At 31.5% G+C, this 25,585-nt stretch overlaps 1 protein-coding gene across 1 annotated transcript in view; it reads left to right on the plus strand.

The window, feature by feature from the left end:
- LOC125070328 (division abnormally delayed protein) overlaps positions 1–16,146 on the plus strand; it is a 92,810-nt gene extending 76,664 nt beyond the window's left edge. Inside the window, exons 6-9 of the mRNA XM_047680148.1 lie at positions 13,139–13,386; positions 13,535–13,661; positions 13,956–14,124; positions 14,245–16,146. Of these exons, the coding sequence (XP_047536104.1) occupies positions 13,139–13,386; positions 13,535–13,661; positions 13,956–14,124; positions 14,245–14,372 (672 nt within the window). The 3' untranslated portion in view covers positions 14,373–16,146. The remainder of the gene's footprint in view (positions 1–13,138; positions 13,387–13,534; positions 13,662–13,955; positions 14,125–14,244) is intronic.
- The last annotated feature ends 9,439 nt before the right edge of the window (positions 16,147–25,585 follow it).

Raw genomic sequence — 25,585 nt, forward strand, 5'->3', positions numbered from 1 at the left:
ATAATAGATCTTTTTGATACATTAGTTTAATACTTAAACGTTAATTAAGATAAAATGAAAATAGATTTTAATAATTAAACGCCATTGCTTGAATTTATGACCCGTATGCAGCAAGCGCACTCCAATATCAACTTATTGAGTTAAGTTCTCAACTAAATTCATTTGCGGTTGTTAATTACGTTGCAACAATGAGTAACAAACTTTCCGAACTCGTTATAGAAATGTTTGAATGTGTATTTCGTTCGTGTTGAACTAGATAATTTTCAACTCGATAAAATATCATTCTCGATATAATTTCCCCTGATTTACCGCTCTACCGGAAACTTATAGAAGTGTCACATTTTGCACGCTATTTTAGCGTGAAATTGTTACAATAACTGCTGAGATATGAGTTGTAGCGCTTGTTACGCGGACGCGTAGTAGTCATTCTCTAAAATTGTAGCTTCATCGCCCTCGGTAATGTCTGCAGTAAAGTTATCAAACATTTCACACTGTTGCCGTCGCAAAGCTTGGCAGGACGCCACACAGAGAGGGAATACCGTTGAACGGAACGTTTCCATCATTTTATGGTTATCACTGAAAGTCGCATTCGCAATGCGTATCGGAATTATAGAACTTTAAACCTTTCAGATACATATTATTACTACGATTACGAAATAATTTTATTATACTATAAAACATTTTACGACATGACCAAACATTAATCGAACATTTTCGTCACATTCCTTTCGTCTTTGTCCCGATTGTAATCAATTGTTTTGTTATACAATAAAGCGCATCGGTACAGAAATACCATTTCAAAAGCCAGAACAGTTCATCGTGCGCTCGTAAAGCTTAGAATCTTTCTTTAGATTAAGTTTACGCGATGTTATGAGACCATAAAGATGGTGGAATGAGTCGTCGTAGGCGAGGCAGGTCAGACGTGGGCGCGGGTCGGCCGAGCCCATGTACTGCAATACTTGAAGATTCTATAAGAAGTTATAATCCCCGTAGTAACATATGTATTCATTGTCGAATTGTTGAGACTACTTAGTAGTTTGTCGATTGACAGACATTTACATGTACTGGTCAATGTTTTATCGAATTCTTGGTTCGAACAAAAATATTTACGCTTACAATTTATTATAACGTATATCAGTTAGTAAGCACGTTATTCCCAAAGTTATAGTTGTATAACTTACCTGAATGTGGTCGGTCACCTATAGATGTGTATTTCGCGGGTTCGATACTGACTTGGCCTATTATCTCAAAAAAAGCAAACTATAAGGTTTAACTATTGGGTCCGTACGTTCAAATAGATAAAACGAAATATTCCTCCATCAAAGTTTTCTTAAAAACATTTTGGTATTTTAATAGTTTTATAGCTGTACATTGCTTATGTCTTTAGTTAATTAAATACTATTATGAAATTTGAATTCAAATTGCTGCGCGAATTTAAATGTCGTCATATTTGTTGTTTGCATACGGTACGTTTTCGGACAGGCATTGACAATTAACAAATAATTGAGTTTATCAGTATAATACCACTTATCTCAAACCGGACTATGTAGTCTCGTGCAATGTCACATTGAGCAAACAGTGTTATTATGTAAATATAGCAAAAGCAATAAATTACTACAAAAGGAAATAATAGTTATCCTCTCGTCTGCACAAAGGCAATGGACCGCCAGCGACATGTTGTCTCAAACTAAAACGACCTCTGATAATGTTTCTTAGTCATTGTTCCTTTAGTCATCCATTCATATCGTTATAACACAGCCAGTCTGTCGCCTTACATAGAACCAAACAAATACCTTATACAAGCATTTCATTGATAAATTACATTACCTACTCACGACGATCGTTACTTAACATTGATTAAACCAGAAAATAATATTAAAAGATTAATAACATCGATAGTGTCCACAAAAAAATCGTACTATAATATAATAAATGTGAAAGTGTATGTGTTATTATTAGAAAGAGTGCGGAGAATACATCACTATATTCTCCGCGCTCTCAACAGTCATATCGAATAAAAGTTTATATTATTGCAATGCATTTCAGACGTTATCTAGAAACGTGTTTCTGTTTTTGTGTCGTATGCGTTATCAAAGTATTCAACCGATTGCGTTAAAACTTTGTTCGGTACGGTGCAGTTGCTATTGACACTTGCAAGATTGTTTCAGGCATAGTATAAAAAGGTACAATCCATAGCGCGCGAGTCGGATCCGATAACGGTTGGCAAAAAGATTTAAATAGATTTAAAGAGGCTTCATAACGTTGCAAATAAAGCAGAGTATTAGCTTTAGTACTACATTAAGTTTTAAATTCAAATTTATAAGATACATTAATTGATAATTTTTTGGTTAAGTCGGTTCAAGTGATTCTTATTAACGGTATCGTGACGACTGATTTTTGTGTACAGTACTAAATTTATTTTGTCGTAATTAATTCTTTAAGTCAATTATACTAAGTTAATATAATAATATCGAATAACTAGCTGTGCCCGCGACTTTGTGTTCGTTTGAATTTAACAAAAAAGTTATTGTTAAGTTCGCAGATTTTACTATAACTTATTAATTATGTATTAGGCAGTATTAAATCGTTGGTAGAAGGCACCCGACGTGACGGCAGAGTGGGGGCATGCGCGAAGGCTACTACTGAACTTTATATATACATAATTCTAAAATAAAAGTAGCTTAAATTACTTCTTATTACATCAGCTAACTGCCATTGAAAGTCTCGTCAAAATCGATTCAGCCATCCCAGATATTTGGCGGAACAAACAGACAGACAGACCAACAAAAATTTTAAAAATATGTTATTTTGGTATATGTACCGTGTACAAATAAATATAATACATATGCATTTAGTAAAAAGCGGTAATTTTAATATTACAAACAGACACTCAAATTTTATTATCTATATATACATATATGTTATGTGTATAGATATATTATATGTATAGATATATTATATGTATAGATATAGATTATAAGGATAGGCCTGTGATAAATATTAAACATACCGATATAATTACCGACATCCGCTAACTTTCACCTTTGATCCGAGCTATCTATCGCGCGGTAACAAAACCGGTCGATTTAAAACTCAGTAGTGGGCTGAATTTATCATAGCCATAAAGAAACTATTGAAGGTCAATAAATAAGTGTGATGCGGCGGTACATCAATAAATCGCGTGTCGGTTTCGTCAAGAGTGGCGCCTACGCCTGTCACGACCCAAGCTACGAGCTTTTTTGCTAAATTTATAAGATTTTAAACGAACTCAATGTGGTCTGATATTATATTTTTCAAAATATTTTTTTTAATAATATTTTAAAAAATATAAATTATCAGCTACGAAAATGTTAAATAAATCTCATTTTTAAATACTACATTAACACGACTATACCAAACGATATCATAAAATCTTACTTATAAAACTTTGTCTAATACAATACCATCGTAACTTCAGGATTATAACGATTGCAAGTAATATACTTGCAAATTTTGCTTAAATATGACAGATCATGTGTATAAATAACGTATTTAATATAAACATTTTATACTAAATTTTAATATTAAATATTTAAAATATTAATATTTAAATATTGAAAAGGTAGTTTCGTTCAAATATTCGCTTATTTCTCGTTTGCGGTATTCAATCGTGAAAGCGGGCGCGTGGGCGGGCGCTGGCGCTACTCACCTGACGCCACCTTGCCGGAGAGCAGAGATTGCCTTTTAACTAGTGTAGTCGCATCGCCCGTGTCAACGACTTTTTAATATGTTTTTACATTATTTAGCATATATTCTCGCTATAATCATCTGATATGTTTATTTTTGAACGTTATTTGAAGATTTAACATATATTGCCTTATGACCCCTGTTCCATTTATATAAACAAAACATATATATTAGTTGTGGCATTGGATGACAATAGTTATTTGTTTTTTGATTATTATGGCGAGTATTTAGTATATATAAATAATACGTATAGACATACTTTTATATTGATATATGTGTCATGTTATAATATATTTAAAGTCAATGTACCCAAAATATACGATTAATGAAAATAACCTACGTTAGGATAAATATATTACTAAAATATTTGAATATAAATAAAAAATGAGGATTATGAATTTATTTTAATACATTTAAATTAATCCGCTTGGACATAACCATTTATAAGCTATTTCACGAACTATAAAGTACAATAAATGAATTAGACTCCTAATTACAATATATAATATTTTAATAAGTGTAACGTTGAAAAAAATAATATTAACGTAATTATTAAAATGAATTTTTAAATATGAAAGTATTGTTACGACTAATTCCAAAACGACGTTTTTCTTTGCCAAAAAATTATTTAAAAAAGTAAAAGTTTATGTATGGAAATCAAAATTGATGATGAAGATACCATTATTCAATTTCACTTCATATGACTAAGACTTGACAAGGATGAGTCATAGCGACACATATATTATAATACAAATAAAATATCAAACAAATATAAACTTTATTCTGATAATAATAAATTGGCAAGTTAATAGTCTATGAATTATGATGACATATGATTCGCTCTTTTCAAGAAACCTGTTGATAATTGTTTTGAGTGATTGCTTTTTTATTAATTTTATATATCAAAATCACTTACAGATATTAAATTAATATTATTAATATCTTTTGTGTTACAAATATGAAAAGAAGTAAATAGTTAGTTCTGATTTCATACCTCATTGTTTCAATCTATTGTTGGAAGTGAGCCAGTGTAACTATAGGCACAAGGCGCATAACATCTTAGTTATCATGATTTGTGGCGCAACGGCGATGAGGAGTTGGTTAATATTTCTTACATTGCCGCTGATGACCACTAGCCATCTAAGATGAAAATCTTCTTTTGTTTTAGCAAGTGTCGACTGAACATGAGTGCATGAAACATGTCTGACAAGAGTGATCTTGTACGAAGCTTAAAGAGATGATAAAAAGCATGTAACGTTTTTTACGTTAATCTTTATTAATAATTATTAAATTTAATTATTAATTATAGATATAAAAATAAATGATATCTCAGCTAAGCGAAACTAGCGTTAACTCAAAAATATTTTTAAAAATGCTTTGTTGATGCAAAAGCCTACCTAATTTGATTTATATTCCACACGAGCGGAATGGCGTACAAAAGCTCGTAAATTCATATAAAGAAACACTATAAAATATATATCAAAACTTTAAAATAAATACAATATAAAATGAAAACAGCTGAATCCACAGGGAGTGGAACCTGAACCAACGCTATTACCATGAAAATTGAAAGTCAACATTTCACCGAGCGACTTCGAGCCTTTTATAATAAAAGCTTTTCCGAGCTCGTAAAACTGCTTTGTGGTATAAACCTCTTTTATACAACTCTGGCTTAAATCACGTAGCATTGATTGTTATTATAAATTTAATAGAGCTATTGAATTAGATGGAAAAGAAAGTATTTTACATCCTATAAGGCGAAATTTTATTTTATTGTCTAAAGACGACCTCCGTGGTCGAGTAGTGTATACATCGGTTTTCATGGGTACACCAATCCGAGGTCCCGGGTTCGATTGCCGACCGAGTCGATGCAGAAAAAGTTCATTAATTTTCTATGTTGTCTTGGGTCTGGGTGTTTGTGGTAACATCCTTACTTCAGATTTTCCATAACACAAGTGCATTAGCTACTTACATTGGCATCAGAGCAATATATGTGATGTTTTCCAATATTTATTTTATTATTATTACTATGAAGCTAATTACATGGATTGATATTAACCAAAAGTAAACATATTGTACGTAAATACGTAGGCGCATAATTAAAAGAACATTTCAAATGAAAACTTACACGCATAAATGTAAAATTTAATTAGACTTCTGTCTGGCTGCCAAAAGACGAAAGAAGGCTTATAAATAATTGCAGTTAAACAAATTATATCAATTTACGTGAAACATTTTGTGACAGCTTTTTTCAATCAAGACTAGATATAGAAGAATAAGAATAGTTTGCAGGGGACAGACTCTACATTCCATCACCCGTTCTATCAAACGGCTCTCAGACATGACTGGACTTTCGTGCTTTCCGAAGCACAGGATAATTTCCTAAGACCAATCTGCTACTGAGAGTAAGTAATAAACTATAATAAATAAATAAGACGCTACTTGAATAGTCCAAACAATGGATCTAAAAATAATTTAGTTGCTTTTTTCATCATCGTTTTAGCTTAAATGAAATCACAACAGTTCAACACCTAGTTAAATAATAATACAAAGTATTTGTAACATATTCGTAATGTTGGTAGAGCTCAGTGTGACTAAAAAATGGTACCCCGGAATTAGTGTCCTTGGTGACTGAATGACATAACGATCGTGACGTGACTCAACGGATGTCTGTGTTTTGTCTGCGCGGGCGCTAATACGACACCATTGTCTTTGTTATGTGTTTAGGGCATTGTTACTCGACCTCTTTCAAAATTATCCCAAATTGTTAAAACACGGCTACTTAAAAAAAAATCTAATATATAATATTTTATAAAATCTCATATAAGTCCAATCGACTGATTCATTGCTGTGAAAAATATATTTATAAATAGTAATTTTGCTATAAAACCATTAATGTTCCAGATTAACATATAAGCCGCGGGTATCTAGTCTTAACTATAACGACGAAAATTCAATCGTAAATATCGATTATATTTCCAATTTGTACGGATATATAATTAATTGATTTTAATTCACACGTAACCTGCCGATAGACTAATAATTGATAATGCCACCAATAATATAATGATTCACGAATCTGGCTTAAACTAATATATTTGCTGTTTCACAGCGGATGCCCGTTTATTGGCAGTATTAGTCGTAATAAATTGAATGTGCTAGAAATAGAAAACCTATAAGCCGATCATCCGACATCATAGCTCGTTATTCATTATTACTTTTTTATTTCAATTTCTGTTCATACCAATAAGTTTATAAATATATATTGCGTTTTTTATACTTTTAATTTACAAACCAAGGCTTAAAACTCGGTACTTGACCTAAATATAAAGGTAATCAATAAAAACATCGGTAAACTACAGGCACAAGGGACATATGTATATTAGTTCAAGGTTGGTAGTATATTAGGAATGGGTAATATTAATTACAGTGCTAATGTCTGTGGAAGGTGACAACCACTTACCATCAGATGGCCCATTTGCCCATCTGCCTTATATCAGAAAACAATCAATTCTATTTTGCGATTCTTATATTCAGAATAGGTTTGCTTTCAATAAGAATATGATATCGAATATGTTCGCTGACAAGATTGCCGCGAGTTTTGATAAAAATCATTTGTTCTAGACTAACTTATTCTAAGCGTCCATCGTCTTTGTTTATAAAATATTTGGTCACGTGACATATTAAAATAAAAGTAATTTCTATCTTTTGGTGTTTTCTTTATACGAATTTCAAAATCGTGGCGCTTATCGAGGTCGATTGATAGTTTATTCCGTTCTAGTTTTCAAAAAATTTAAACAATTTTTTAGCTTTCTCAATTTTTTCACATTTTTATCACGCAACGACATAAAACTCCGGGCCTTTAATGTCATAAATATCTTTGCCGCATTACGGCCTAGGAATTATCGCTTCTAATAGGGTTGTCACAAAGCTACATTAGCATTAGCAGCCTGTAAATTTCCCACTGCTGGGCTAAAGGCCTTCTCTCCCTTGAGGAGAAGGTTTGGAGCATATTCCACCACGCTGCTCCAATGCGGGTTGGTGGAATACACATGTGGGTGCCTGGTTTTGAACCCGAAATCATCGGTTGAGATGAACGCGTTCTAACCACTGTGCCATCAGTGGTTAGAACGCTACATACGTTTGATAAATTGCAGGACGATTTTAGACTTAGTACATTATATAATGTGTACTCAGAATTTTGTCTTTTGTTTGAAATATAACCAAAAAAATAATAATACTAAGAATATGCTAAAAAACTTTAGAATTTTCGCGTTTCCTGTTTCAAATCTTCACGGTTCGTTGAAGCTACAGATCTATTTGACATGACGAATATGTGGCCCCTTTTGTGCAGCTCTTCATTATCAATAGAACTCTTCTCAGGAAAGAGAAGAATTTTATCTCAATCTCGACTTCACTGAAACTTCTTGATCTAACTCTTCCGTCTCCTTCCATTGCCACCATTGTAATAAAACAAGTTCCTACCCATGTACTCCGCAAAGAGGCCGTGCTATATAGTCCCTCGAACATTCCAATCTGTTTATCAGAAAAGTACCAGGAATGCTCTATGACCCCATCGTCACGTCGGGGAGTACTCCAAAGAATACCCCCGACTATGCCCAAGGTACACCACGAAGAGATGACTGACCTGTATAATATTTAATAAAAACATTTTAAGCATAAAACTTTTATAAACTATATTCAAATAAAAATAAAAAAGCTTTTTTTAACAGAATACGTGCAACTTCGTAGGTAGTCATTTGAACATATAAAATTTAAGATCATGGCATCAATAAAAAAAGAAATAGCCGAGAGTCGATTAATAAGTTCGATTTAATTTTTTGTCACATAGACTGATCGATCTGACGCAACGCCGGACGCAGGTTTATACATTTTAATTATATATCAAACGCCCACACGCCAATATTTATTTTAAATCAGTTACTGCGATCTACTGACGATATTTTATGGATGGTCAATTATTTTGTAACCGTATCTAAAAGAAAAACATAATACCTACTTAAAATAGTTTGGGACAAATACCTTGGCATTTTTATCTTCTTCTTAACAAAGCTAGACAAAATATAGAAATGAATTTTGTGTTCGTAAGTTTCGTTTAGGGTTCAATAAATTAACCCTAAAAAAATACCAGATTATATTGTAACTTATATAAGATAAAATACATTTTCTATGATTGAGTCTTAGCGATATCAGAAAGCAACATTGCTGTCATGGAAGTAATTAAATTATAAATGATTTTAGATCATTAATACATGACATCTCATTACCTTTTAAAAGACGCCCGCCTTCATTTACGAAGTAATAGCTAAATTTAAATATCGATAAGCTACTTAAAAGTTATCCCATTACATAATTATTTATTGATTAAGTCATGTAACTTTCCAATTCTTATTAATGATCGTATTAAAATGGTTATATATCTGCTTGAGATTTAAAGAATTCGATACTGCTTGACCGCGATCACTGTTTATCCGTATGTGTCAGGACAAGCCGCCAGCATGCATCGAAATACCCAATAAAAACCGGCTGTACCCACTCTTCGAAGGGCCTGGTGTTAATCACACTTGGCATCGATAACCCCCGATTGTCGCAAACGGGGAATACCTCAGGGGAATACCACGTAGTGGAATTAGAATGTGATGCGTCGATCCCAGTGCCACACCACAATATTTCATGCAGGATTTATCGAAACAGTCATGTAAACGTCAAACAATATAGGTAAACATATATCCAGCCCTCTCACGACGGATAGGAGACGGACCAGTGTTGCAGCGACGTTGATGAACTTCCTTCGAGTTAAATGCCCGAAGCTCTATCTTTCAGCCAAGATCAGCATCGTTGTTCAACGTAATATTTTTGTTTATCGTATTTCAAATTGTATCTTTGATTCGGCACGTTCAATTCAAGCGTTGTTTTAATAAATGCACGCATGAGTCAGTATAAAGATGAACAAAGGCGACTGGTGTTACAATTATTATAATTAAACATTGGAACAATGAGGTTAGTCACGATTGCTTTGGAAGGATATCTCATTGAATCGGTATTACTACAAGTAGGGGTGTTAGGTATAAAAATCATGATATATTACGCAACATAACGCAACGAACACGACTCTAATACATAATGTTGAATGAAGCTTTGACGTATTCCTTTATTATAATACATATTTCATTGGATGGAATATTCTAGAAACTTATGATATTTATTCTTGGTCACAAACAAAATATTAACCAATATTATGAACCCAAAAAAGTGTTTCTAGTTTAACTTTTTTGATATAATAATAAAGAGTGAATACATAAATATTTCATAGGAGTTGCAATTGATAAAAGAATACATTTTACGCACAGAAATTGCCATTTAACCTTTACTATCCACCAAGGGCAATACAATAACACATTACGTTTGATTATTGTACAAGTGTAATATCCTTACGTGTTAACAAGTAGGTAGTCTCGTTGAGTAATCAACTATCTTTACCATCAACGCTATATTACAGGATAGTAATTCTAAAATAACATCGTCGAGTTCGAAATAGGCACGAGAAAAGTAAATATGAAAAGATCAAAAATAGAATAAACACAAACAGCGGCGACGTCCGCTAAACTATTGGCCTGATAAATGTGTGACGCGATTACGTAAGAGACTTGAGGGTAATGACATATTCTAAAAATCTCATAACAGGCAGTCATTGAAACTTTAACTAATTCATATTAATAACTACCTACTCGTCCAGGCTTTGCGCGGTTTCAAGAAGGGTTACATAAAACCTCGAATGCAAGGACAAATATAAGGACAAAATAAAATCTTTTACGATTTTGGATCAGAAATTTTCATTTCAATCAGTTTGACTGTGTAGCAATTGAAAAAGGACAAACATATAAAGACTTATTTTCATTTATATAGCAGAAATTAATATACAATTATTGTAAGAGCCATAGATAGATGCCAGTGAAAGATACACGGGAGTCTTATTGTTTCTATATGATAAATTTGTTTTTATAATTCGTCTTGTACTCGATGTCGATAAATATCATAAAGAAATTACATATTATTTCTTACCAAATTTTAACACTTGGTAACAACCTGCCGTTTTTAGTGTTGTGAATTAAACTCCAAAACTTTTTGCGATGAGAATAAGCCATTATCACTCTCCTCAGCCTCTTATTTAGTCAACTAAAAAACTCCTTTGAATCATCCCGATGATAGCACTATTCTAAAATGTCAACTCACCCAAACATCTCAGTCACAGACTTAGCGAATTTATATACACTAGACACACAAAAAACTAAATTATATTCCGACAGTTTAGCTAGTTTTTTTTTCTGAAAAGGAGACTTTACAAAATGAAATCAACTAAATTAAAATATAAAATTCTTATTCCGGCGCTCAAACGACGGATGTAAAAAATAAAAATAAAGAATTTCTTGTTTTTTAAAAGTATTGAAGAAATACTTATCGTTTAAGTAATCTATTATTAAGAATGAATTACGTTTATACTAAAATAAAAGCTCCCATAAATATTAAAATTCTTTCAATACTTATCGACCTTCATTTGTTTCGAATAATGGTTGTATTTTTTGCAATTAAATGTGTCCTGCTTCGTAAATTAATTAAAATAAATTAAGCAATTTCGAAATGTGGTCTACATAGTAATACGAAATTATAGATAAGTTTTAACGATCAATATATAAAATGATAAAGTTTATCGACCATACATATATTTGGGAATGATATATTTGAATAAAAGCATGCATTTAAAACATTTTAAGAGTAATAAAGTTTTGACTCAGATTACTTTGTGACCATTAGAGAGCAATATAAATGTTTGTGGAACTTAACTAGTCAAATAATTCTCCGCATTTATATATAAAGGGAATATATCTTAAATTTAAGACATATTTTATTATTATATTATAATTACTTTTTATTTATTCATTTTTATATTTATATTTACTTTATATAACATAATGTGTATATCAGATGTGTGTCACAACATTTTACGGTTTAGAACGTGACATCGGAATACGAACGCCATCTTCCATTCGGAGTCCGCAGAATCGTGCCATTCTTAACCGCATAAGAGTTCATTATGCATAATTTTGTGCAGTTTTAAGATTGCAATAAACAGATTATAGTAGCTATGTTACTATTTGCGGTGCAGAGGTACATTGTGGTTTATTTGCGTGTGTCGCGCGTCGGTAAGGGCGTTCACACGATGTCTATTTCCGCACGAGTGCCGTCGCAGATATTCGCATTGAGAGTTGACAAATGATATGAATATCGATACGCGTAATTCGTCTTGAATGAGATCATGTACATTGTTGAGTTATTACGAAATATCATGCTCATATAAATATGAATATACAAATATGAATGGTTGAGTTATTCTGTCGGAATAAACTCGAATCTCACAGCGAAACTCGATCGTGAAATGTCAGAAGGTGATATGTATAATTAGTTATAACGAAGTGAGTTCTTACAAAATAACACTTCTGTACTGTAACTGTACGTTCTCAGAGAATAATAGAATTGTATCTTTATGGAAGAATCCTGACTAGAAACAGAATTACGTTTCGAATTCTACCATAATATTACAAAATATCACTACAGTTATTATCTAACAAATTACCCAAATAAAATTTATCCAAATTTTTGTCATAAAATGTACATTTTAATCATTTCGAAAATATTTAACATAAATTCACAAACCCGTGACTGTCATTTGGATCCCCTTAAATTAGAGATGCAAGCCTTTGCCTCTTAGTAAAAGTAATTAGGTATATTTATGACGCTCTTAATTAGATATAAATAGCTTTTTAAAACACAGGCACGTATTTTTTACCTCAAATAACGAGTGTAGATTGTAGCTGAAACACAAAAACTCCGAGACGATTTCTAGTGTGTACATTTAATTATAAGTATACTACAACATTATTTTTATGCCAACTAACTGCGAACTATTTCATTATTTCAGCCGTAAAAACTGACTTAGCAATAAACATTTAAAATATTTCTTACGATAAACTAAAGCTGCATATAAATAATTGCTACAGATTAAAATAAATAACTTTCCATTATATAATTAAGTACAATTATTGTGTGTGTTAAATGATTATTAAATTATATATAAGATCCTTAGTTAATTCACTACAAAAATATTTTCATTAAAATATATTCATATTATCGTGGACAAATCAAGTAAGATGATTTCACTTTTAGAGAATTTAACAAATGTAAAAATGAGTAACTAAGCATAGTTCTAATTTTTTGATTCCCAATAACTACCATTTACTACCCTAACTAAAATGTCAAATACTTGTTGAACGTGTTAAAAGTTGTCAAAATAGAAATACGAAGCAAACTTATCAGGTTTCTACTTCTTTATCAGGTTCGGCAAGAATGTGGTCCGCCTTCGACACTGGACATTCCTAACCTGACCTCACCTCGACCCACGCCTGGCGCGTCGAGACGAGATGCTCTTCGTGCTCCTCCGCCAGATACTGAGCTGCTCCAATTCGCTGCGACCCTTGCAGCTAGCAAGAAGCTATTCGCTGGTCTTTCTGACCGACTATGTGATGAACCAGACTTCGCAAATGATGGGAATGATCAGTGCTGGAATGGTGAAACGATTGGAGAGTAAGTATAAGAATATAAAACCTCTTTTACAATAAAACTATTAAAACAAATAAATTTGTGTTAAACTAAAATATCAGTAAAGAAGATCGTATAATAAATTCATACATAGTGAATGAAAATTTCATAGTAACATTTCAAATTAATTTAGGTACACGAAGGCTCTCGTCGCTTCAGCGTCGTTAAGTGACCAAAAATATAATCCAGAGATAACGGCGACCTCTATTCAAGACTCGAGAGTAGCGGCTCTAGGCGACAGGTTGCGACAAGCTAGACAGGTGAGTGACTTATCCAGATTTAGATATGACCATCAAATTTACCTTTTTATCTGTTCATAGCATATATTATACAGCATATACACTTATATAAAAAGTAAGATCTACATATGATTAAACGAGGTAGTGACTATATAGTGCGGGTAATTTAAGAGTACTCCACAATCAAATTATTTTGTTTGTGACATCAGAACTTCTTTATTTTGTTAAATAACTAAATATAGAGATAGGCATATGAGAACAAGCTGTTTTTTTATTTTGTTATCTATATTTTAAACTTGATTCATTTTTTAACAGTTGCTAGTATCCCACTCTTGGGGCGGATCCGCACCCGCAGCGGAGGCTTTCATGCAAGGAGATGAGGCAGGTGATGAAGGATCAGGATCTGGTAGAAGTTACACTGATGACGATGCAGCGTACGATGCTGAAGGCTCTGGTGAAGAAGGCTCTGGTGCAGAAGGCATAGGTGAGATAGTAAAACCTTACAATATAATATATGTATTTCTTTAAAAGTATTGATATATTATTATAAAAGTTTGGTTTGGTTCATGACTTTAGTTTTAAAGACACATCTTTTTGTTAACAGGAAGTAGAACATATGAAGAGACTACATATTCTTCGCCCCCGAGGACGGCTTCAGCAACAGCATTTAGACCATTCCTACCTTACATTGTCAGCCTTGCGGTGATCAGCATCAGCGTCCGTTTTACCTAAACTAGTCCGAAACATGAAAAACGGCCACAGAGTCAAGTGAATGAACTACGTAAGAGTACCCATATCATTTATGTGCAGTGATGTGTGATATGTGCGGACTACGAGTAGACTTGAACTACAAATTAGTGTAGATATTACATGATTCGTAGTATGGTATCGCTGTGCAGAGAGTTTTGTTGTTCTGCAATTAGGGACCTATTATTAAAACATTCTGAAATATGTCAGTAGTTTGTTTTGCTGGAATTCATATTGTTTTTGAAATACTAAGGAATTTGCATTAATAATTTAGACTATCAGAGTAGTTCGGTTTTCTTGTAGAACTCTAGGAATTTGTGGCTACTTTAATAATATGTCCCTAATCAGCAATATTGCGAAAACGAAAGGCAATTGAACCTTGACGGCGTAGTTTTACTACAATTTTAACGTACATACTTTTCCTGATTGAAACGTTGTATATGTATGTTATAAATTATTATCTGAAACGAATCTCTGGCGTGCTACCGTTTAGTAGCGATTTAATGAGCTATTCGTTTGTTTTGCAATAATAACGACAAAAGAATAGTTTATTATATATTTAAATGAAAAGACATTTAATTAATGCGAATAATTGGTATTATTTAAAGAAAAATAAATAAATTATTGTTTAGATAATTGTAAGTGTCCTGCGTAGCTAGTCTGATACTAGTGGTTAATGAAAGCTTCCAAATTAACTGCAGAGTATAATAGTGTAGGAGTTACGATGAAGAGTTTATTGAAATAATACGCATTTAAAAGATATCATTTTAAAATGTATTGTACAGAGCATATCAAAATGTTTACTCGTTTTGTAAATATATTCGGGTGTATTTTAAATTAAATTATAATCTTATGACGTGAAATTCTCGCACGTAACAACTTTTCATTTCACGAGAATATCCACTTCAGAATTTTTTTACAGATAAGAGCAGTCATAATAATAGATATAAGGAAAATATGACTATACATATCTAATAGGGACAAACTGTTCTGACGTCCTTGAAAAATTGATAAACCTTCAAATATAGGAAAATAAATTTTACATCCCTAACCTCAGATTATAAAATAAAATTAAAATGGAGCGCTCGAAACGTTATACTGAAACGACGTCTCCCGTTTTGTTAAAACGTCAAAAGTGTTGTCACTTTAATTATTAATTATTGAAGTATTAAAAAAAAAAGATACGTCGTTTCGCAATGCCGGAAATTTGCATTCGTTCTTGTTTTTGTTGCTTAACTATAATGTTCCAAACGTTCCACCCGCCTTTTGTTTTATAATCTGTTTAATTAACAATGAAATGGCTTTGATATCTCGCGAATTATTTATCTCGGCACTGTATTATAATGTGTGACATTAAACACTATAATATAATTAAAAGAATCTCTAATCATTGTTAAACTAGCTGATTGGCAATAAATATATTAGAAAAGTATAACGATTAGACAAAAGTGATAAAAATATATAGAAAATCAATTGTACAGACATGTAAATACATAAACCCTACTGGTTTAGACGCTTAGCTAGTAACATGTTTTGTTGCCATATTAATGTTACGTATATTATTATTTATAATTATTATTAAGTCATAAATTAATCTAATATTATGTGATACAGATTTATTAGAATTAAGTTGATGCGAAATATACTTCATTATTTATATAATTTCGGAAGTAATATGTGCAAACTAAATAATATAAAATATGAATCGAACACTGGAAATATTTGTAGATTTAGACTTTCGGTAAATTAGAAGGGCCTACTTCCAAAAAAAAATCATTTTGAATATTTTTAAATTTGGAACCGTAGAACATTCTATATAAAATTTAGTTTACAACTGTTACGTTTAAAATCGCAATCCTGAAGTTATTCATATTATTAGCATGTTAAGTCCGACTTTATATACTATTTTAACTGCTTTGTTATATATAATAATAACATAAACGTCATTGCGTGTGCAATTTATTTAAAGTCATCAAAAATTTTGTCAAATCGCACGTAATGACTTTTTGTTATAGCTCTTTATAATCTTTGTCAACTTCGTAAAACTGGTTGATTAATTTAATAAACGAATCCGACTTATTGCAATAAAAAATACGTAAAACATATAAATTCGTAATAATATTGATTGTGCTTTAAGATCGTCATTTAATGGTGATCTGAGAGATATATTTCGAATGCGTTGTAAATTATAAAATTGTTGAAGATGCGTGAGGACCATGCAAGGAATCGTTTACATTTCGATGTTACCCTTACCGGCAAACCGCTTGATGAATTATACATTAAATATAGTCAAACAAAATAACACCTTATTTCCTCTATTTAGAACATATATTGCTTTATCAATAAATATATATTTATTCAAATACTTTTATCCTTGGTAAGTTAACACGAAATGGATCCCTGATTTTTGTAAATATTATATTGGTCAGATAGTGTATTTATATTACGAAAATAAACTCTGTACCATACATTATTGGTTTTATTTCAAAGCAATTACTTTATTTTTTAATATCAGTTAAATAGAAAAAGGACAGGATTTTATTAAAATATATTCATATTAGAGCGAATGATACAACTTTTTTTTTTTTAATAATATGGTTGTCAAAGGAAAAGCCTAGTAATCAAATTTTTCTACTTTTAAACATTCATTTGGAATAATATTTTGCATTACCTTTTGTTTCGGATCATATGCTTTACAAAAATATGACAAAGGTGCGCGACCTCCTTTCAGGATATATTATTCATACGATTTGAATGAACTCCCTTTTCTTTTAATGTAAAAATATTATGTTAATGTTTTACTCTGAAAAATTATGTTGAACTAAATGAACTTTTTAAACATCGAATGACTTTCATTGAAGCTTTTTACATTCAATCTTTTTGATAAAACAGTTGACAAGTTCGAAACTCGATGAACTAATATTTACCGTTAAATTCAATATCGTTTATATTATTTTCTTGTTATTCACTTAACTTAAGCTATATAATAAATTCAGCCTAATTACGTCAAATTTATCTACAAATAAAAAAGTTTTAAGTAAATTATTTTTTATTAATTACACGATTTATAACACCTATTACCTCAGCGCACAGATATAGCAAATTTTGTAAATGGTAAATCCCATCAAAAACATAAATGTAAAAATGAGAGCCAAGTTAAATATTATGATAATATACCTTGGTTGTTGACTTCAACGACAAAAGAAGTGAGATCTAAGTTTGTGCCAAGTTAAATAGTCCTTTCTGAAATTTATTTATAACTACATAAAATAACATTTCTTCTTATAACTTGGGATAATATATTGTTGCCTAAGGTCTGACTTGGCTAGTTCTTATATGTTTATAAACACAACTTGTAGTTTGTATTTAGAATAACAAATTATAACTCAGAACATCTAAGAAGAATGGAGGACAGCTCAGTATTGCTTAGTTAGGATTAACGTACATTAAGAGCTGCGATGGTCCAGTCACTAGAAAACATGAAAACATCTTAACCAGATATTGCGAGTTCATATCTAGACAAGTACCATTGAATATTTGCGTGCTTAATTTGTGTTTATAATTCATTTGTAAAGGCTTAGAACTTACGAAGGCTATAATATAATTCGTATATGAGAACTAGCCAAGTCAGACCTTAGGCAACAATATATTATCCCAAGTTATAAGAAGAAATGTTATTTTATGTAGTTATAAATAAATTTCAGAAAGGACTATTTAACTTGGCACAAACTTAGATCTCACTTCTTTTGTCGTTGAAGTCAACAACCAAGGTATATTATCATAATATTTAACTTGGCTCTCATTTTTACATTTATGTTTTTGATGGGATATCACTACTTTTTGTATATAAATTATTAGTAGGTACTTATTAATAACAAAATTAATACCAAATGGTTTTTGTTAAGCTATTCTATTTTCCTACGTTTACGGGGTATAATTGTCTTTTTTTTTTACGTTCTTATTTTTCTTGTAGGTACCTCTGAAATGTTCGAGTGAATTGCCCATTCAGTGTCCGGATTTTTTTTACGCGTTTTCTGTTTATACTTAATTTGGCCAAGTCGGGGCGATATAACGTGCGCAGACGGTTGTACTCTACAATAGAGCTCCCTTGTGTCTTGATTTGACTTGGACCTAAATTGATAAGATGTACTCTATCTAAGGTTTTAACTCTGGAGAGGCCAACGTAAGCCTGCTCTTTACTTAATATAGAGAAGCCTATGTCGAAAAGAGCACCGTCAAGGCGAAGGTGTTGTAATTTGTGTATAGTAGTAGAATATGCTAATAAGCAAATAGAGAATTGTTTCCTTTGAACATATATGTACATTACTTAATATCTGTAACTTGGTTTTGACTTCTAGTTCGCAAATTAAATAATGTTTAAATTGAATTGTAATTTTACGTGCACTATTGCTGTTGTCGACGTCCCCAATGTACCTTCTCTATTTTTCCATTGGACCCATTCACCAGTCCTTTACTGACATCAGCATGCTTGCTCGATACTGTTCTTCCAAGCAATAAGGATCCCCGTTTGTAGCGCTAGAGTACAAACTTAAATCATTCCAGTTACGATATACATACTCTACTACAGTCTCACGAAACCTATTTTATTGTTGTATACTAGTATACTCAAACAAAAAATATGCAGTCGAATAGACTAGGCAGCTTCCATCGGAAGGCATTAAAATAATTCTTATGAGCGCGGTTGCCACTCGCTCAGACACGTCCGCGTTAAGGTTTAATCGCAACGCTCCTTTCCCGCTGCTCCGGCGTCGCGTTGCGCGCCGTGTACCGAAATGCCTATTATTATTATTTTATGTTGGCTATGTATGGCTGTCATAAGTTTTGATTGCTGGTTCTTACATAATTTTTTTTTATTAAAGTTATTACAGGAACCATAAGTATATAAATGTTCCTAATAGACCCAATAAAATGAAAAATTATAATAAAATGATAAAAAATTACCAGTTTCAGATTTTTTCCTTTATATTGGCCTAATTATCTACCTGCATGCCAAATTTGAACTTTCTAGGTCACCTGGAAGTAGGATATAGTTTTGATCTATAGGTCAGTCAGTGATAAAAATGACGATTTTTAGACGTTAATATCTAAATAACCATTTGAGGTGCGTTTATGAAATTTGGAACACATATGTATCTCGCAAATCTCAATATATGAGCCAAATTTGACACATTTATGTCAAATAGTTTTTGAGTTATGAGGAGGTCAAAAGTAGCTCCAAATGGTTCGTGTAATATTACACACGGTGCTGCTAGCCAGTTCTGTTACTAGAACTTGGCTGACACGCTACCGCGTGTCTAGATATACTCAACACTGTCAATGTACCACTAATATGGGATAGGAGATCACTCACCCTTCAAACAAGGACTAAGCAATACAAATAATTGTTATCCAGTTCTAAAAGTCAAATCAAATCAAAATATACTTTATTCAAGTAAGCTTTTACAAGCACTTTTGAATCGTCTTTAAAGAAACTATTTAAAGTAAAGCTACCACCGGTTCGGAATGTAGATTCTACCAAAAAGAACCGGCAAGAAACTCAGTACTTACTCTTTTTTTTTAGTTACTATTTGCAGTAGTTTCCCAGACAAAGTATATAAATTAAACATATTAATGACTGCTGTTGATCATGTAAGTGCAGAGATTTTGTTATTTAAATAAAAATAGGCCTAGGCACATATATGGTATAGCTTAAGACTATTATTAGTAAAAATATCTGATAAATAGGTACATATATTTAATAGAACATAAAGCATACGATCACACTCTCACACAGTCAGTGTTTTATTTGTGTCTTAATTATAGTTATACAAATATTAACTAGGATTTCATGAAAACATTCATTATTCGAGAACGCTCGTCAAGATTTCCCGTCGAAATTGGAAGGATCTTAAGACGCGGTGATACAAGATTAAGTTTAATTTAAACTTTGATCCGAAACTACAACGACACTACAATATAAAAGTAAGCTGTTTCTTATAAAAATATATTGCATATATTATTGAAGAATGATTTGTTACGGTTCTTTTAGCAGCACCTTAATAGTTATTTGGTTAAAGTGTTTTTTTTTTCAATGCAAACATTTTTGAAGAAATGTGCCCACCTCGAATCCCCGTTACTAATACTTAATTTTTACACCAGTCAGTAATATCTTACTCATTTATTTTTAGGAACATCGTTTACTTATTGACATTATTATTTGTTCAACATTGATACCTTGTTTCACTTAAACACTAATCCTATTAAAAAATTAAAAAAATAAAAAATAATGAGTTCTCGTGTACAAAATCTTGAGTAAAATATTTAAAATAATCATAAATATTATTTTACAAATGTATCTGTGTCGAGCCTTTTTAATCAGCAAACAACGTTTTACCGTTAAATCTCCAGGGGGTTAATGAAGTTGTATAATATCTGTTATAATGATAGGGATATTACATTTATAGACTTTAAGATTTGTTTTGTCATCAATTATATTATCATAACATTAAATTGAAAAAAAAATGAAAGCTGTCGTGGAATACATGTTTGGACCGAAGGTGCTTTCGTTATATAATTTGTATTAAATAACAATAAAATAAAATTGTTATTAAATATCCCGTACACATTAAATTTTAAAACAATAACAACAAATAACTTAAAAATAAACCATATATAAAATAAACCGAGAGAAAGAGACGTAAAGATCGCCTGGTGGAGGCGTAACGCGTTTTTCCTTACATGACGATTTGTGCCATTTCACCCTGCTATAAGCCACATAAAATAACTTCGTTCTAAAAATATTTAGCAAGTAAGCAACAAGGAATTTCTTTCAATAAACAATAATATATGTATATCTCTTTCACCCACTGCACATTGCTCTCTGGGCTTATCTAAATTGCATTAAAATAATTTGCATTGAGTGTAAGGTTTGGATTTCTTGATAAAAATGCTACTTTTTGCCAATTTTCTTTAGGCCAATTTTCGTGCTACTTTATTATCAAAAGTTTTATAGTGATTGTAATTGTAAGTCAGATTCAAGTGTTGACACACTTGACACTAACTTAAAATTACTGCTCTTCTTAAGATTATTGATTTTATTAGAACCCATCGCTGAACAAGCGATTCTTCAATCGAGGAATTATATTTCTAATGATTTTAATGCAAGCGATCACAATATATTCCTGCTTATCATCAATAAAATTTTCACCATCAGTGAAAAAGTGGTACCCCGGTAAATAACCAGAAGACAAAAGGCTATTGGCAAGGAAAACATAATAATAATAATCCTTAAACGCCTAACACGAGACAATTCATAAATTAAAAAACCCACACAAATATTTCGTACATTACACTACATACAATCTTACTAATTTTATAAATGAGAAAGTTCAGATGGATGTTTGTTACTCAATAACGCCAGAACAAGTGAAAGGTTCTAAATGAAATAAAGGAAATGACTCATAGATCATAGTATCGAATAGGTTACTTTTTATTGCAATAAAATATCTAACTGCTGCAAATCTATCCAAATGATCACAGTAACAGTAAATATTTAAAAAAAAAACTAATGTTTAACTTTAAAGAAGATTATAATTAATATATAATACGGTACAATAAAAGTCATTATAATAAATAAAACCTTAGATGTTGTGCTGTAATTTATTTTCTTACTTTGAATGAATCTGCAATCGAGTTAAGGAGTGCTCTACAAGTAAGTCGGGACCATATCGGGCGTCCATTACACGCGCTATTGGCTTTGTCTGCGCACAATCGCTTCAATTTGTACAATTGCTTACATGAAACCCACCGTACTTTGCTTAATGTTTTGTTAACAAAATTAGCTAATAAGATCCTCTGATGTAAATTACAGTATAATTTTTTTAGATTTCTTCCTTTGTTTTATGTAGAACTATTACCATTAATTATGTCTTACTTCTAACGAGCTTGAAACATTACCGAGTTTATTTAGACTCACTAGCATACAAGATTATATCATGATAAGAAAGCGTGGACTTAGTATTTGTTAACTTCAAGGCTGTATATATAAAAATTTAGTAGTACTTTGTTATTCAAATGGGAAAGAGTAACTACTGAGTTTCTTGCCGGTTCTTCTCTGTACAATCTACTTTCCGAACCGACGGTAGCTTTTCATTTAATTCTACATTATAACATGACGATTCAAAAGTGATGAATCTACTTGAAAAAATAATGTTTTTATTTTATCAAACAGCAGGTTGGTTATCAATATTACTCGGCGTATGAAGAACACTGTCAAGACGTTTAGGATGAAATTGAATTATGTAAGGGCGAAGTTTACATATAAAACATATACACAGAAACAAGATATCCCTCAACTCAAAGAGATTATATTTGTATATTATTATATAACTTTAATAATAAACAAAAAAAATATATTTAAAGTATAAATATTTACGTTATTAGGAAATCATTTTTATTGGAAATAAAATCACAAAAAATTAATCTTACTATTTAGAAAACATTTAATTATTCATAGACGCAAAGTAAATAATAAGGTCAGTAAACTCGATGGTTATTTATAAAAGGGTAAACCGACTTTACTTGAACTTGTTTATATATTTGAAAACGAATAATTTATTTAGGTTTCTCCTGTTTACAAACTTTGATTTCTGAAGTTGAATCGATTGGCATCGGACTAAATAACAGTAGACTTCTTGATGACTTTTGTTCCCGAACTCACTACTGGGATAACTGCTTTTATTAAAATGAATGATATTTTCAACTCTGAGTGCTTTAACTTCGCACTGACTATAACTCAACTGGCGACTAAATGCAGGAGAGGAAATTACTTTCCTTATCTCTAATTATTATTGTTTAAGTAACAAAGTAGTTTGTTTATTTGTCGTATTATCTTGTGCTCAGATATAAATTATATAATATATATTACTATTTCACAAAATCAATTAAATACTCTATTATAACAAACTATCAAAGGCCGTAGAATCAAATCACAAGTAGAGCCAAAAATAAATTTCCAAGGAGTTCTAAGTAGCAATTGGTGGTAGAGTTTTGCGCAAGTCTGTATGATACCACCCACTCGAAGTGTTGATTTGAGATTGAGTAAACAAGTGTAACAGTAGGCATAACATCTTAGCTACCTAGGGTGGTGGCGCATCATTGATGTAAGGAATAGCACCAACATGTATGGACGGTTGTGATCATCAGGTATATGTCCGTCCACCAACCTATATAATAAAAATATAAAAAATATCAGCCCGTAATTTTATAGGAATTGTTACACTTCCTTACGTCAGAAAGCACGTAAATTGGTCTTGAGCCGGCAGCGTCCCATATCACTTTAAGAAACATAAAAAAGAGAGTGTATTCGTGCAAATACTTCTACACTATAATATCTGCTGCTGCTACATTTTGCAGAAATTGTGCTGGAATTTAGAACACTGTAGTATATTACAAGACAAAAAGCAATCAATTCAATCCAACACTGAACTAATTGTTTAACATTACGTAAACAAAACTAATCTTAGATTTAAAGTTTGGTATGAATTGCATAACTTTTATTAACAATTTAATAGTTTATCGTATTGAAATTCAATATATCAGGTTTATTGTATACGAATTAGTTTCTAGTACTTACTAGGGTCACCGTGTCGAGTCGTGTTGCATTCGTGACTATAAGATTGTTTCCACACGGCCTAAGCAATGCATACATTAATCGATAACAAATTTGTTGATTACATTAATTAGCATTTAATATATACAAAACATTCTAAACTTGGAATATGAATTCAATAAACATTTATGATAGTAATTAACGTAATTTTATCGACAATTATTATCACCTTTGCAAAAATACGTAAATAAAGTACGAATTAAATAACACAATTTTAGCAAACATTCTTATAAACTTCGAAAAAAAATATGCTTATAAATTGATGATCATAACAGGCTTTTTTTGTTATTACAATTCAATATGTCGGGATGTGAACTGGATTCTCTTGAAGTAGGGTCGCCGTGTCGAGTCGTGCCACCTTCGTGACTAACGAATTGTTTCCACAGAAACTAGGCTTTATACACATTGAAAAGCGATAAAAATTATTAGATTACCTATTATTTATAAATCAAACATCTAGGTATAAAAAATATGATCATGTATGTATCTTAAGTGCTTACTTAGATGGCCTATATATGCTGACATGTATGTATAATAGAACATTTTTGTTTCTTCTAATTTATCGTATATATATGCACTTACAAAATCTATATTATGTATGTACCAAATATGTTCTTAAAAGTAATTCTACATATTAAAACGTGTTATACGATAAACCTAACTCTGTAAGAGATTTCTTATATCTAGATTGTAATGTAAATTAATTAATTGATTTTATTTAAAGAAACATTAAATGCTCTATTAATTTATTAAGCAAATTTTATTAAATATTTTCCCGCGAATAAAATGAATAAACATAGAAGCGAATTTTATTATTTTAAAAAGCTTCGATTAAAAAGACGTTGAATTTCTCTCCTGCTAAGCTCGCTGTAGACGCATCCTTACAAACATGATTTTTTTGATACGGATCAACATATTATGCCATTCTACAATCTTTAAATATGTTCAATGGTGACATAAATTTACATAACATAATTCTACTGTCAAATCTATTTTAATACACTTCTAAAGTTACCTCACATTATACCTATATAATTAGGTATTATAATTATTGCCTGGTCTAGCAACGAACGGGTACAGGTACATGTATGGAACATGAGGTCCCAGGATTAAGCTGTGGGTCTACCAAACTATAGCTATTTAGTTTTTCTGTATATGGCGGTAGGGCTTTGTACTAGCATGTCTGGGTAGATACCACCAACTCAATAGAAATTATACCGCCAAACAGCAGTACCCAGTGTTGTTGTATTCCCGTTGGAAAGATGAATGAGCCAGTGTATCTACAGGCACAAGGGACATAACATATTAGTTTCCAGGGTTGCTGGCACATTGGCGATTTAAGGAATGGTTAATATTTCTATTCCATTGTCTATGGGCGATGGTGACCACTTACCACCAGGTGGCCCATTTGCTCGTCCGCCTAAATATACGTAACGTAATTAACTACATTTCGTTGATAATTGGCACGTGGCCGGTATCGTTCAGGAAGACATAATTAATATTCACATATAATAGGTATCTAATTTAT

Source organism: Vanessa atalanta, chromosome 2 (assembly GCF_905147765.1).
Source record: "Vanessa atalanta chromosome 2, ilVanAtal1.2, whole genome shotgun sequence".
Taxonomy (NCBI): domain Eukaryota; kingdom Metazoa; phylum Arthropoda; class Insecta; order Lepidoptera; family Nymphalidae; genus Vanessa; species Vanessa atalanta.